This window comes from Cajanus cajan, chromosome 5 (genome assembly GCF_000230855.2).
Source record: "Cajanus cajan strain Asha chromosome 5, NIPB_CcT2T_4, whole genome shotgun sequence".
NCBI classification, from domain to species: Eukaryota; Viridiplantae; Streptophyta; class Magnoliopsida; order Fabales; family Fabaceae; genus Cajanus; species Cajanus cajan.
Window position 1 is genome coordinate 13,262,751 of NC_138521.1, and position 15,663 is coordinate 13,278,413.

Below are 15,663 nucleotides of genomic sequence, written 5' to 3' on the forward strand. Positions count from 1 at the left end.
GTTGTGTAGCCTTAAGCACTACCTCGTCCAGCACATCCATTCGGAAACAAGCACCTTTATCATTCGGATGGGTCATAGTTTCAAATACATTAAAAGTGATCACCTCATCATGGACCCTCAATTGAAATTCACCATTCTCTACATCAATGATTGCTCGTGCAGTCTTCATAAATGGCCTCCCCAAGATAATAGGAATAGCAGAGTCTTCTTTCATATTCATAACCACAAGATCAGCTAGAAATATGAATTTGTCAACTTTAACGAGCATGTTTTCAATCACACCATAGGGATAATTGATAGACCGGTCAACTAGTTGCAAAGTCATGCGGGTCGGTTTTACTACCACCTGGCCAACTCTATCTAACATAGACAAAGGCATGAGGTTAATGCTTGCACCCAAGTCTAGCAGTGCTCTTCCCACTGATAGGTCCCTAATAGTGATTGGAATTGTAAAACTTCCAGGGTCCTTGAACTTGGGAGGTAAGTTCTTTTGAATTATGGCACTGCATCCCGCTTCCAACTCAATAATCTCCTGCTCAATGAACTTTCTCTTCTTTGTCAAGAGGTCTTTCATGAATTTTGCATAAGTGGGCATCTTCTCCAATGCCTTTGAGAATGGAATGTTGATTTGAAGCTTCTTAAAAAGCTCCATGAAGCGTGCAAATTGCTTCTCTTTTATCCTTCTTACTTGGGGCTGGGGGATATGGCATATCCTTGGTACTAGACACCTTGGATTTCATCTTCAATTCTCTTGCTAGTTGGCTCAGCCAACTCTTCTCCCTCTATGACATTCTCTTTTGCATTTTCTATTTTTGTATTTTTTTCATTATTTTCTCCATCTCCCTCTCTCATTTCTACCTCATTTTCTTGTTGATCTTCCTCATCCTCCAACACACCCACTCTCTTACCACCTCTTGTTGTAATTGCACTACAATTCTCCTTTGGATTGGTATGAGTATTGGCTGAAAAATTTCCACCAGAATTTTCAGCCAATTGTTTGGCCAGCTGCCCCATTTGAATCTCCAAATTCTTTATAGATGCTTCAGTATTCTTGTAGTTAGAGATTGAGACCTGCATGAACTGGTTCACTGTTTCTTCTAATTTAGACTGTCTATATACAAGTTGGGCCTTTGCATAGGAGGTCTACTAGATTGAGCAATATCATTCTGGTTCCACCCTGTGCTAGGGTGTGATTGCCAATTCTTCCCATAATTACCCCCATAATTTCCTCCTTGTCGAGCTTGATTCCCCATGTAATTCACCTCTTCTCCGTGAGATGGGAAAGTATCAATGCAATGCCCCTGAGGATGATTCAACCCACAAAGATCACAACTTAGAACTTGATGTTGAGTGGATTGTAGTTGTGGAATTCGAGCAACTTGCTTAGTAAGAGCTTCAATGTGCTGGCACAAGAGCTTATTTTGAGCTAATAAAGCATCTTGAGATCCCAACTCTAAAATTCCTCTTTTCTGTCTTGACTCCCTTTCAGCTGGCAAATCATAATCATTTGCTGCCATAGCATCAATCAACTCTATAGCCTCCTCTGGTGTTTTAAAATGCATACTACCTCCAGCTAAGGCATCCAATAGAATTTTCACCCGTGGCTGCAATTCACCCAGAAAAATATTAACCTGAGTAAGGTCATCAAATCCATGACTTGGACATCTCCTCAACAAGGATTTATATCTCTCCCAAGCCTCGGAAAGAAGTTCATCTTGCTTCTGAGAGAATGTGACAATTTCACTCTTTGCTTGATTTATCTTAGCAAGAGGGAAGAATCTTGCCAAGAACTTTGTCTCTATATCAGACCACCTGGTTAAGCTTTGATGTGGTAGAGCATTGAGCCACATATTAGCTTTCCCAAGTAGTGAGAAAGGAAATAGCTTCATTCGAATCACCTCTTCAGGAACTTGATGTATCTTCACTGTGCCACAAAGCTCAATAATAGTATGAAGATGCAGATATGGATCCTCATGATCAAGACCCGCAAATTGATTGTTCTGAATCAGATTCAACAGTGCTGGCTTCATCTCAAAATTAGTGGCAGCAATTGCAGGAGTGGCAATGCTAGAGAAATGAGTAGTACCAGTAGCAGCTGCATGATCACCAAGAGTAATTCTTGGTCTTTCCTCTGCCATTTCAACTTCCTCTAAGATTTCAGATAAAGAAGGACTGAGAGAGGACGAAGTAGCCTCTCTATGTTGTGCTTGCTTGGCTAGTAACATTTTCTTCCTTACTGCTCCCTTGTTCCTCCTAGCTATTTTCTCAATTTCCGGGTCGTAAGCTAAATCACTAGCAAGAACAGTACCTCGCATAAACCAGAATCACAAAGCTACAACAAACAGTCAGCAACACAGATACAATGAATTAAAAGAAAAGGAATATAGTAATTGCAAAATGTAAATGAATAAATGAATCAAAGCCTAGATTAGTAATCCAAGTGACTTTGCCTAAGTATTGAGACGCAAGTCCCCGGCAACGGTGCCAGAAACTTGTTATCTCGTTTGACAAGTGTACCAAATCCTATAAGTAGTTCAATAAAAGTATGAGTATCGTCTCCTAAGGGACTTGCGCAACACTTTGCAATTTCACTTGTTATACTAACTAAGCTACCAAAAAGCTATAAGAGTTTGATTTGCTACAGTAAATAATGTAAACAAGCAATAACAATTCTTTTTGGTATTTTGGTAAACACTTAGAGTGAAAAACTTGATTCTAATGCAATATTAATATATTGTTGGGGTTTGACTTCACTAAACCTTCCTCTCATGCTTATCACTAAGTTCACAATAGTTATTATTCAGAATTTATCAATCACTCTCAAAAGTAACCAACCCTAATCTCTTACAAGTTGGCATCTAAGTTGCTAACTTAAACTATCAATCTCTTGCATAGTTTAACCAAGAACCCAGCTTTAAAAACAAGAGCTTAAGAAAGACCAATGGCATTTACTCTATCTCTAGCAATAAGCACCATTAGTTGCTCTATTTCAAGTCAAAGGTTTAAAATCATTTCTCAATCTCTTAAAAACCTTAAGTTCAAGTTAAGGGTGATCAAGCCATAACAAACATTATGCACAGAAAAAGAGCAATAAAACTGAATAACAACTTAGATTGATAGCTTAGAGTTTACACATGAGAATGGGTTTAGTTACATCAAACCCCAACAAGGGTGAGTTTAGCTACACATAGACATGTAGAACTCTACAAATGATGAAGAAAGGAAGAAGCTTGATCTTGAAGGTTCCAGAGCTCTCCAGCCACCACACACACTCCAAGAATGATCCTCCTTGCTTCTCTCCTCGAAAATCCCACTTTTAGGTCATAAAAGCTTTTGTCTTATGTGAATAATGACATGTCAGCACAATCCATGCTAAGCGTGAGAAGCCACGCTAAGCTTGAGGATAGGTCTGGAGTGAAATGAGGTTCTAGGACTCTCACGCTCAGCCTCAGTTCCACGCTCAGCGTGGGGATCAAAATTATGTTCCAGGGATTCTCTGCCATGCTGAGGCTAAGCGTGTATCTGGGGCTTAGCTTGGGGACTTAAACCAAAATTCCTTCAACTTCAAATTCACCACTTTGTGCTTGACTTCCTTCCTTCTTTCCTAGCTTTCTCCTAAACTACAAAACAACAACCACATACTTGTAAGTTACCTAAAAACATGATTCAAAAACAAAATGTGATCACCTAACAATTTAGATATGTTTTGAGTTAAAAACAAAGTCTAAAGCAAGGAAAATTGATATAAGTGCTTCAAACTAGGTCATAAACTTAATGAAATCATAGCACTTATCAACTATTTCTAGAAGCACTTCAAGCTTTCGCTGTTGAAGTTGCTGAAAAGCAACGTTTAGTGGAGTTGGAACAAACACTGAGAGATTTTCCAATGGAATGATACAAAATTGTTTTTGTATCCAAGGCATTCTCTAAGGTGATGTATGACATGCAACACCCTAGAATAGCAAAGGAAGCTCAACATAGTCTCACTAGGACGACTTTTGTAGCCATGTATCCTGACTTTCCTCTCCCATTGACTCTACACTCAACATAGATTAGAGCATTTGTTGTTGTTGAAGATGTAGCTAAAGAGCCTTCAACACCCTCTCAATTCTAAGATGTTCCACTAACATCATCATCACCGTTTGTTGAAATTGATGTTTCATTTGTGGAACAATCTATTAAATGTGCATATATTGGAGAATTCTCGTAAATTGAAATTTAGACTGTTGGAACATATGTTGGAATGGCCAATGACATTGCACCACCTTTTGTTGACTCTAGTGTAATTGTGGTTGAACCATTGAATGTGACTACATCACTGGTGAAGCCAAACTCAAGACATCCAGATGACTATGCTTGGACTGTTCCATCTAGTGAGGTCATTGATATAATGAGCTTTTCTTATTAAAATTTAGAGCAGTTGATAAAAGATCTCATATATGAGCAAGATAGTCTAAACTTCATCCTTGTAACGATGCTTCCTAGAGATTTCCTTACTTCAACATGGAGGAGTACTTACATCTCTATCATAGAGAAGTTCGCCAAATTTCATTTTATCCTTGTGCTAGAGAAGTGCTAGAGATTAAGCCCCTTGATTTGTATTGTCTGCATCGTTTAAACGACTAAACCATGAAGCTAATCAAGTAACTCTGATTTGATCATGAAGGCATTTGTCAAACCATTGAGCTTAGCTTTGAAGGTACCTCACAAAACCTTCATACCATGATTGGTGCATCAAGAAGAATACGACAGATTCAACCATGGACTCAATTCTTTCAAGTTAAGTCAAGACTCAAGGTTGTGCAATATTCTGTTTGCAAAGGGAAGGAACGACCAGCTAGATACATCAAGGATATTAGGTATCTGGGTTACGACTAAGATTAGATCAAGGATATGATATTAGGCATGATCATTTTAAGTAAACAAAGATTATCCTATATTCACCATGGGTTGCGATGTTCTGTAATCTCCTATCCCTCCATCAACCAAGCCTTCTTCTCACAATGTTCTCTACAAACCACATTGCCATTACATTTATTCATCCCACTTTTACATTCATTTTTTGTTAATTTACCTATACATATTTATTTTATGTACACATATACTACCCTTGTCTTTAGTTTTGTTGCACCTCTTTTGCCTAAACAAGAAGCATAAATGGTGTCATCTTCATTTATAGAAGTCCTTGAGGCCCCAAAGACTATCTCAAAAATGAAGACTATGGTCACCATATCAGTCTCTTCACTTTAATAGTCTATGTCTCAACAAAATCACTCTAATCACAAGTATAAGAAGTTTCTTAACAAACTCCACTTGAAAGTTAGCTTTGACGATGAATTCTCTTGACTAATGACTTTGCTCAATTTTCCTTGGTCTTGGCCTTTGCTGGTGCCAAAAGGGAGAGTAATATCAAGTTTTTCAATTTTAATTTTTTTTTCTCCATCTTAAGTGGAGTATACAAAACACTTGAATTTTCTGTTCTGACAATCTTTTTCCTCTAAAGAAAAATATATGCTCCCTCTTTACACACACATTATTTTTACTCTGATTAACTTTACTAAAATGATATATAGTCTATTTGAACATGTCATGAACTTTTTTTCGCTTTCAGTGATTATATTTTCTCTAATAAAAGAAAATAGAAATGCTTGACATGTTACTTCATTAGGAATTACTAGCATATGTTTTGATATATCTTGAATGTTGATAATTCATCTTAGAATCGAAATCGACTAAATTTGATGTGATTGAAAACACTCCTTTCAAAACCGTGTTTCTCACCATAAGAAGGGGGGAGATTGTTATATTAAAAGACGATCTTTGATCCCTTAGAACTTAATACTAACAAACTTAGATAGTTTTGTCAAAGAAATATTTTTCAGATCACATAGTAAGAAAAACTTAAATAGATAATTGGTTATGATGATGTGCAGTCTCTCAAGCGAATCATTTGGTTTGTCTTGTTAGAAAAGATGGCTTAACCAAGAGGGGATGGTGAATTGGTTGTTTAAAAATTTCTTACTCAGCTTTCTTGGTTTTGAAAAACTTTTCTAAAGCTTTCCAAAGAAGTATATTGATCTAAAACTTTTGTATGCAAATTCAAATTCACTTTGTTCTATATGCAATTTTCATGATTCATACCACATAACATCAAGCATAAAATCAGAATTGCAAGAATGCAAATACAAGCAAAGGGATAGAGAAAAATGCACAACCAATTTATATTAGTTCAGCAACATTAGCCACTTATGACCTACATGTAGTCTCCAATCAACCCGATTGAGATTTTACGCTAATCTATAATATCAAAAGTTTTACAATCACAATAGCACATGCAATACATTACTACACTGAAACAATTTCTTGCACCCCAAGAAATATTTACTTGTAGCACCCCATTACATTATTTTTCTTTCTTAAGAAACCTACTTAAGAACACAAATCAAAGAAGCTAAGGAACCAATTCACCTGATATATAGAACAAATCAGAGTAGGTGAATTAACCAAAATAACTTATCCTATCACTCCATGAATATGATGATCAATTAAAATCTTAAAATCTTTCTTAAGGTTATCACAAAGGTTACTAAACCTCTTTTTATAAAGAAAAACATTTTCCATAGAGTGTTTTCGAAAAAGATATCACAAAGATTCAAGTTTTTTTATTTTTATTTTAAGTGTACAAAAATAATACATACATATATATATATATATATATATATATATATAAGTTTTTTTTTTTACATAAATAATCAATTATTTACATGGATAATCGATTATTTTGTTCTTAGTAAATTCGGATATCTATTGAGAATAGTTTAATAAATTATTTTTAGCAATAATTGATTATTTCAAAAACTAATTTCTGGAATAATTATTTTGTTAAATAATTGATTATTACTGTAACAAATTCTCAAGTTAATGAAAAATAGAGGAAATAATCGGTTATTACTTCAAATAACTGATTATTTTAAGTGAAAACTTAATATCTAAATTTTTCACACTATTTCTCTTTATAAATCAATATAGAAACTTATTTTCATCATCAATCATCTTATAGATATAGATATAAGGCTAATTTACTTACCAAACACAAAGAACACAAGCAACAAAGCTCTAAATACACAAACAAGCTACAATTTACACTTTTTTCTTTCAAGAGGCTCAAAACAAAAAACAAGATACAAGTTGCACTCTTTTTATTCAAAAGACTTATTTGTAATCATCAAAACTAAAAAAGACCATATTTTCATCTTGAGCTTGATCAACATGTCTAACACAAATGCATTTAATATATATCATTTATGATGTCAAATAAACAAATCATTTTTGTCTACGTTATTCCTTAATAAATCGAAGGAATAAAAGCTTTTTTAGTACTTGTAATTTAAAAAGGAATGAAGACGTTATTTTTAGAGAAAAGACAAACAAATTCTTTGAAGTATGTGAAGTCTCAAATAAAGTCATTTTCAACTAACACATGCAACAATACATTTTGTTTTATACCTTAAAGGTGATAAGTATCTTCCTTGATAAAAAAAAGTGACAATTTGATGAAATGTATTTAATGCTCACAATTAATGCACCAGACACATTTCTCTATAAGTAAGAAAAATGAAGCAACTTTGTGAGAAAAGATCAAGGTTTTGTAACAATCATCTTATTGAAGCACCTATATAAAGAAGGTTGAAGCTTCAGAAGAAAAAAAATTAGATAGAGAGGACAACTATTATATAAAAAAAATTATTCATTCTTTCTATAAAATCTCTATGCTTAATTTTGTTGTATCACGTTTTGAAAGTAAGAAAAAATAACAAAGAATTAAATTTAAATGATAAAGGTGTCTTTGTGTTATTTCTAATTTTTTTCCTTTTTGTTCTTTTTACTTTTTCACTTAAGACATTGCATGAATTTGATATTTGACATCTTTTCTAAAAGAAAATAGTCAACTTAGACAAATTTTTTTCTTCTTTTTTTTCTCTTTTGTTTATTTTGCCTCATTGAACTAAGATGATATGAGTGAAAAATTATTTGGACCTTTATTTCATGGTGAAATGCATGTATGCATTGTTAAGTCAGACGAAGCAATTCCTAGCAAGATTTTGAATGAGACAAATATAATTCATGTTGTTATTCCTAACAAGTGTGTTAGTGTTTCAGAGAAATATAAGTACAAGCAAGATGAAGAATAGAGCATGTACCACTCCCTACGCCAGAACCAAGATAAAGGGTATCAGAAGGAAAACTCCTAGAAGGAAATTGATCAAGCATTGAGACTAAGCATGATCCCAAGTCAGACGAAAGGCCAACACAAGTATCCAACAAGGCCAAATCAAGAACAAGACAAATGTGTGTCAAGCACAACTTAAAGCGCAACATAAAGACTCAAACGAAGGTTGGTCAAAGATAAAAAGAAAGTCAACAACATATCAGATGAAGGACAACACAGACTAAAAATTATTCTAGACAGAAACAAAGTTTGTCCATCTATCATAATGATTAGACTAAGACGAAGGTCAAGATTGAGATGCACAGGACTAACAGACGTAGGCAAAGACTGCCAAGCAAGCATTTAAAGAATCAAGTCCCAAAGGACAAATCAAGGCATCGTCTACGATCACACAAAAGCTCTCAAATGAATGCGCAAGAAATAGACGAAGAAAAGAAAGAGAAAATCAAGCGCAGAAGTAAAAGCATGCATGTTGGGGTTAACGAAAATACACACAAAAGGGGGGGTTGAATGTGTGTGAGCATGTTCGAAGTTTGATTTATCAAAATTGCTTTCGAAAGATATTTTTTTAAAAAAAATAGTGTTCAATCACGGTTGAAATTTTTGCAGGCTTGTCTGAAAAAAAAGGTTTTTTTTGCCTAACAAAACTGATCGTCTACTTCAAGAAACAAGTTGAGTGAATGTGTTTTCTGTCTGAAAGGTTTTATTGTCCAATAAAAAGAATTGTTTCTTAAGCAAAATGAGCAAGCGTGTTTTCGTTTAATAGTTTGTTGAAAAGAAAGTTGATGAAAGAAGAAGTAAGTAGTGTTTGAAAAATAGAAAAAGATATGAACAGGTGTTTATACTGGTTCACTCAATCTGAGCTACGTCCAGTCTCCTTCAACTAAAGGGTTCCACTAATCATAGAGGATTACAAGTATATTCAACCACTTCTGGCTCATCAACCTTACTTATCGATGCTAGTATTCTTAACCACTTCTGGTTCTCCAAGTATTCTTGACCACTTCTAGCCTGCTAGCTTCACTTACTAACGCTAGTATTCTCAACCACTTTTGGTTCTCAAGTATTCATTCTATCAACCTCTTCAGGCTTTGCATCAAATGAGGGTATTGAGTGTGTTTGCAACTCTCACAGAGAGGATAAAGTAGTTTCTACACTCACTAAGGTGCGTAACCTTAGTTTTATAGGAATAAGTGTCTAAGTGTTGTGTTTACTCTCGTAAAGAGGATATGATATTAACATCAGTCACTAAGATAAGCTATCTTAGTTTTTACACAGATATATAGGAAATGCTTTGAGAAGAAGTGCAACTTATACTTTTTCGCTTTCTTTTTCTTATTGCATGTTTTCTCTGCTTCTATTCTCTACCTCTTCTTCTTCTTTGCCTTGATACTTATAGCCTGTTGATAAATTTGCCCGTTGTTTTTCTTTGAATATACCTATTGAAGCAGAACTTTATGTCATTGTAGATGGAGGCTTGTTCGTTTCTATGTAAATCTTTTCATTTAATGCATTTTAATCTTGCATTAAATGTTTTCTTATATACGTGAAGTCCTTTTGTGTAGTTGATTGTTTCAATGTCTGACTTCAATCATGATCGAGACATATTTTTACTTTTCTCATCAGTTTAGCTGTCGCGGTGCTATCTTTTTTTTGAAAAGTAGGTGTCCTTTCTCTAATGCACACAACTTTGACTTGTGAATCCACGCTTGCCTATTTTTCTTCTTTTTGTATTCACGTTTTCTGTCCTTTTGTGTTTCTTGTATGATTTTACTCGATGTGATTAGTGGACTTCAAACGCGCTTCATTACTTTCTAACTGCGTTTGGATACAGGATTATTTGTCTGGTCTTGACTACCCTTTACATCTGGTCATGAGAGTGATAACTTCATGTCCTAGTTCATTCGGTTCTATCTTATGTTTTCGTCACTTTATGTTGATGTCTGTCCAACTTGCGTCCCATGCTTGACTTAGACTCATACAGTGCTTGTTTCGGTTTCAGCTGATAGATTTGTCTTATCTTGTATTTTGATTAGACCTGAATTGACCTTAGTCTTGATACTAGCTTCTGCCATCGTCTGATGTCTTGTCTAACTCAATTATGCTTGATCATTCTTGCCCTTCATTTTTCCTGAACTTATTGTCATTTATCTGAAATACTAATACACATGTCAGCAATAACAATATGTATTATATTTGTCATATTCAAAACCTCGGTAGGAATTGCAAATGCGCTTCATCTGACTTAACACATGTGTCAGAAAAGGTACATCACTTTTTCAGATAAGGACAACACTCCATAGCTACGTGACCAGAAAAGGACAAAAAAGGTTCCTAGGTCTCTGCTAAATTCAGACACAAATGCTAACAAGGCAAGAAGAACTCACACAATGTCTATGAATAGGAAGCAACATTCAATGCAAGATTCCAAGCATTAAATGAAAGATTAAACTAGTCATGAACGACTATATCCGCTTCAACGGACACTTACAACAGGCAGATTTCACAAGACTATATATAGGTCACAATGTCGAACCTGAAGAGGTTGGTTGTTTTGCTCGAAATGGCTCAAGCAAGAAAAAGAGTGATATCCAGTCCATGAAGCAACGAAACCAGAAATAGAGCATATAGAGTCAAATATACCATAGTGTATTCATCTCTAAAAACTAAGGAGTTCCAAACATGTACATCTTAGGAACAAACCTTAGTGAGTGTACCAACTTATGTATCCTTTTCATGAGAGTAAACCAAACACTCAATCGTTGTAAAGACTAAGGTTGCATACCTTAGTGAGTGTAGAAACCTATGTATCCTCTCTATGAGAGTAACCCAAACACTCAAACCAAACCTGCCTAGTTGATACTTGTAAAACCTAAAGAGGCTAGGGAAAGAATACTTATAAAGCCTGGAGAGGCTTGTCAAAGAATACTCACTACGAGCCAAAAGTGGTTGAGTAAAGAATACTAGCGTTGATGAGTGAAGTCAACGGGCTAGGAGTTGGTCGATAATACTCACTGGGTGCCAGAAGTGGCTGATCAAAGAATACTAGCGCTAGTAAGTGAAGTTGGAAGGCCAGGAGTTCGTCAAGAATACTCACTGAGAGCCAGAAGTGGCTAAGCAAAGAATACTAGCATCAGCGGGTGAAGTTGACGAACTAGGAGTGGTTGAGAATACTCGAGCAACCAGAAGTGGTTTAAGAATACTAGCGTCTGTGAGTGAAGTTGACGAGTCATAAGTGGTTGAGAATACTTGGGACCAGGAGTGGTCGTGACCTGGGTGGTCTATAATACTCACTGCGAGCCTGAAGAGGCTGAACAAACAATACTTGTACTTCATTGATTATCTAGTGGAACCCTTCATTTGAAGGAGACTGGACGTAGCTCAACTTGAGTGAACCAGTATAAAATATTTGCACTATACTTTAATGTTTTGGAAGCATTTTATTTAATTGATCTTAAATATTGAAAACCTCGTCCAATGATAATCGTCTATCAAAAACATCTTAAGACGAAAACCATACTTGTTCAACTTGTCACCTTAAAGAATGGTGTTCGTTTAAAGAAACATTTTATCTAAACAGATGATGAAACTCCCAGACTGAAAATGATTTAGTTAAACTAACCTTGGGTAGTTTCTGTTCAGCTTTCACTATCATTATTTTACTAGATGAAAGATAGCCTTCTTATGAAAATGGTTTTTAAATTTCCTTTGTTCACACACACACACATATTCAACCCCCTCTTCTAAAGATGAAGGATTTGAAATGAAGATTTTCTTTTTTGTAGAGAGAATCAAATACATTTGATTTGAAAATATGAAGTGAGAATGATAGAATACAACCATGAAAAATGATAAAGAAAGGTGATGATGTATGCCTAGAAAAGCTATTATAGGAATAAATATACCTAATGTGATGATTGCTTAATCAAATGATTCTCATGCATGAATGTCATGCAAAATTCTAAAAATATTGAATATTATGTGGTACATTTTTAAACTAAATGCTCAAGTTGAATGATGACCTTGACTATGTAGGAGAAATTATTTTTTTATTTCCTTTAAAAAAAACAAAAGTTTCAATGATGATAACACTTACAAATTTTAGTCAATGTATGGGTGATAACACATAATGCTATTTTTTTTATGCATATTATGTATGAATTACAAAATGAAAATGAATGCATATGTGAATAGATCTTCTTCTTCTTCTTCTTTTTATGATGAGTGTTATCCTGAAAGAAACACATGAGATGATAAAAGTAAAGGAAAAAAATACATGATACATATTATGAGATGATGAACAAGATGAGCAAAAAAATGATTTATATATATTTGTTTTTTAATGCATATGCTATATTTTTTAATGCAAGAGTAAGAGAGAGCTCCATTTGTGACTTACAAAGGTTTTCCTAACAATTCACGAGTCTATGCCTATTAATATGTGTTCCTCCCAATGGATGATTCTAGGTCCTAAAATGACTTCCTTGAGCCAAAGATTCTCCCTCAAAATATTAACCAAAACAATAGGTAAACTATTAGAAGCAATATTATCTTCAAGATAGAATTAAGCTCTAGGTGAGGTCTTCGTGATAACCAAGTAAGATGTACATCTAGAAGGTTACCATTACTCAACCTTTTTCCTATCTTAAGTTGCACTCAAGTCTGAGTATAGGATTTCACTCGTGAGAATGTGAAAAAACATGTAAATGGAGTGTGAAAAGGGAACAATTTCTAATCTACCAACTTATGAAATGAATAGTACACATATAACAAAAGGTTATCTATCCTATGACTCAAGTACATATGAAACTTATTTACAAGACACACAAAGCATAATACGTTAATGAAATAAACTATACACAACAAAATAGACTAGAAAAAGAAAATTAAAGAGTGAGGTAAATAAATTTAAAGTTACAAATAATTTACTTAATTAATAGACTAGAAAAAGAAAATTAAAGAGTGAGGTAAATAAATTTAAAGTTACAAATAATTTACTTAATTAATTTTGAAAAGGCTTGACTCTCGAAAATCTTCAATAGAGTTGTCATCTATAACAACTAGAGTCATCACAAGGAAGTAAAAATAAATTAAAAATATGAAGTCGCCAACAATATTTATTTTAAGAAAAAAAACATTGGAAAAATTATAAAATAGAAAAATGATTTTCGAAAACAAATTTTAAGTTCAAGAAAATATTACCGTTCAACAATACTCATCGTAAAACGGTTACTTTTAATTAATTAAACAATCTATTTATAATCTTTAAAATATTTATATCACTCCAAATTAATAAAATTTACTATGACAATCAAATATATTTTATTTAATAAGTACATATATTTTATTTTAATGAAAACTAAAATTATTATTAAAAGAGTTAGTTAAAAATTATTAGTTACAATAATAAAAAAAATTAAATATTGAATAAATATTTCTAATAAATTCAAATAAAAATCAAATAAATAATATATTTATAAAAAAGATAAGATAAAATAAGTTATTCTCAAGACAACAATTTTCTATTGTATCTCACAGACTTTTCAAAAGAAGTATGTGAGATACCATAGAAAATAAAATATTTTTCATTAAGTCCTTTAAAAAAATTATTATGAGTCCAATGTTTTCATTAGTCTCAATTCTTAAATATCCAATTAATGGGAATTTGTATGTGTGAAGACTTAGGGTGGCCCTCCTTGTATAAGAGAAGAAAGAGGTGCATGACATTATTGTGAGCAATATGAGATCTTTTGGTTGAGAAGAAAACAAAGTGAGATTTGAGCATTTTTGTTTTAACAAATCACCTATTTTGAGATCGATTTTCATCAAGATGAAGATAAATTTGGATTTTGATGCTAGAGACAACAATTTTAAATCTTTGTCAAATTTTACAATACAAAAAATACCTTAAATTGATCACTATAGCAAAAAAATATAATATTGTGAATTTATATTGTTGAATATAAAAACTTTAAAATCTTGTCTTTTTTTTTTTCCTCCAAGTTATTTACTTAGATAAGAGTGTACACACATGTTATCTGTTGTTTTATCTCTTCTAACTATATTTTTTACTTTTCTCCTTTTGTTAATTTTATTTTCATTTGTATTTATTTTATTATTATATTTTCTTTTTTCACCATTTTTTTTTTCAATTTTTAACATTTTTCGAATGAAATTGGGTTATCAATAATTTTTATCACGTGCAAACAAGCTACCAATAATTATTTTTTTTTGAAGTTGCACCATTCAAAATAAAAGTTACTTATATTGTATAAATAAAATAAAATAAATAAACTAACTGATTAGGTACCAATGAACTTATTCCACTTCTGTATTTCCATTGATAGATAAAAGTTTATGTAGCACAAAATAGTTTGCAAAAGATGGTGATATTAGACTTTTTATTTGAGAACGTCATATGAGACTAGACAGTATATTTGCAGCAGGGAATGTTTTTATTTATGTAGCTATATGTATTTTCCTAAAGCCACGTGATCTTTGAAACTGACCCACTTTCATACTCACTCATCGTAACACATATGAACTCTATATTTCATTCAAGAGATGCTAGATTTGTCATGTCTCTGTCTTCGGCAGTCCACAAAGAACATGTGATAGAGTAATCATTAATATAAAAAATACTTCATGATATGGACTTTTTTTCTTTTTTCTTTTTTTAAATATATCATTTTTTTATTTATTTAAATAACCTGAGCCCAAGATTAAATAATCTAAATAACTCATTTTTGAGACTCAGGTGAGTAACCGATTTCTCAAAAGATTTTTTAAAAAAATATTCAAAAACTCTTTGAGAAATCGGTTACCGGTCTCTATTGGGCTTTTTTGTCATTTTTTTATTATTTTTTTTCAGATTTTTAGGTTTTTTTTCATTTTTTTTTTCATTTTTTTTTTCATTTTTTTATATTTCTTTTTTATTTTTCTCCATAATTTATAGAAAATTATAAATAATATTTTAAAAAATTATTTAGTTTAGTTATTAAAATATAAAAAATATATTTATTATTTAAATTCAAATATTTTTTTAAAATATTGTTTTGATTAAAAAAGAAATATAATTAAAAAATAGCGATAATTTAATTAAAAATTGTCAAATAAAATATGTATTAAAAATATATTTTAATAATGAAATTAAATTTTTTAAATATATAAAAATTAATATTATAATTTAGTAAATCAATTGCTAAAATTATAAATATGTTAATTAAGAATGACATTGATTTACGTGCGTCAGAAATTAAATGCTTTAGTGATGAGTGTCATTGATGCAGTATGTCATTGATGTAGTGTGTCATTGATGACTGTATCATTGATGCAGTGTGTCATTGATGCAATGTGTCATTGATGTAGTGCTTAGGGTTTCAGAGTGTCATTGATGCAGTGTTTAGGATTGTTAAGTGTAATTGATTGAAGCC

General features: G+C 32.6%; 1 protein-coding gene across 1 annotated transcript; it reads right to left on the reverse strand.

The window, feature by feature from the left end:
- Window positions 1-1,097: 1,097 nt before the first annotated feature.
- LOC145957850 (uncharacterized) lies at window positions 1,098-2,315 on the reverse strand. Its single transcript, XM_083074265.1, has one exon. The coding sequence runs from the start codon at window positions 2,313-2,315 to the stop codon at window positions 1,098-1,100; it is 1,218 nt and encodes a 405-aa protein (XP_082930391.1).
- Between the last annotated feature and the right edge of the window lie 13,348 nt (window positions 2,316-15,663).

Excerpts from the sequence above, each read along its gene's own strand:
- LOC145957850 (XM_083074265.1), bottom strand. The coding sequence starts at position 2,315 with ATGCGAGGTACTGTTCTTGCTAGTGATTTAGCTTACGACCCGGAAATT.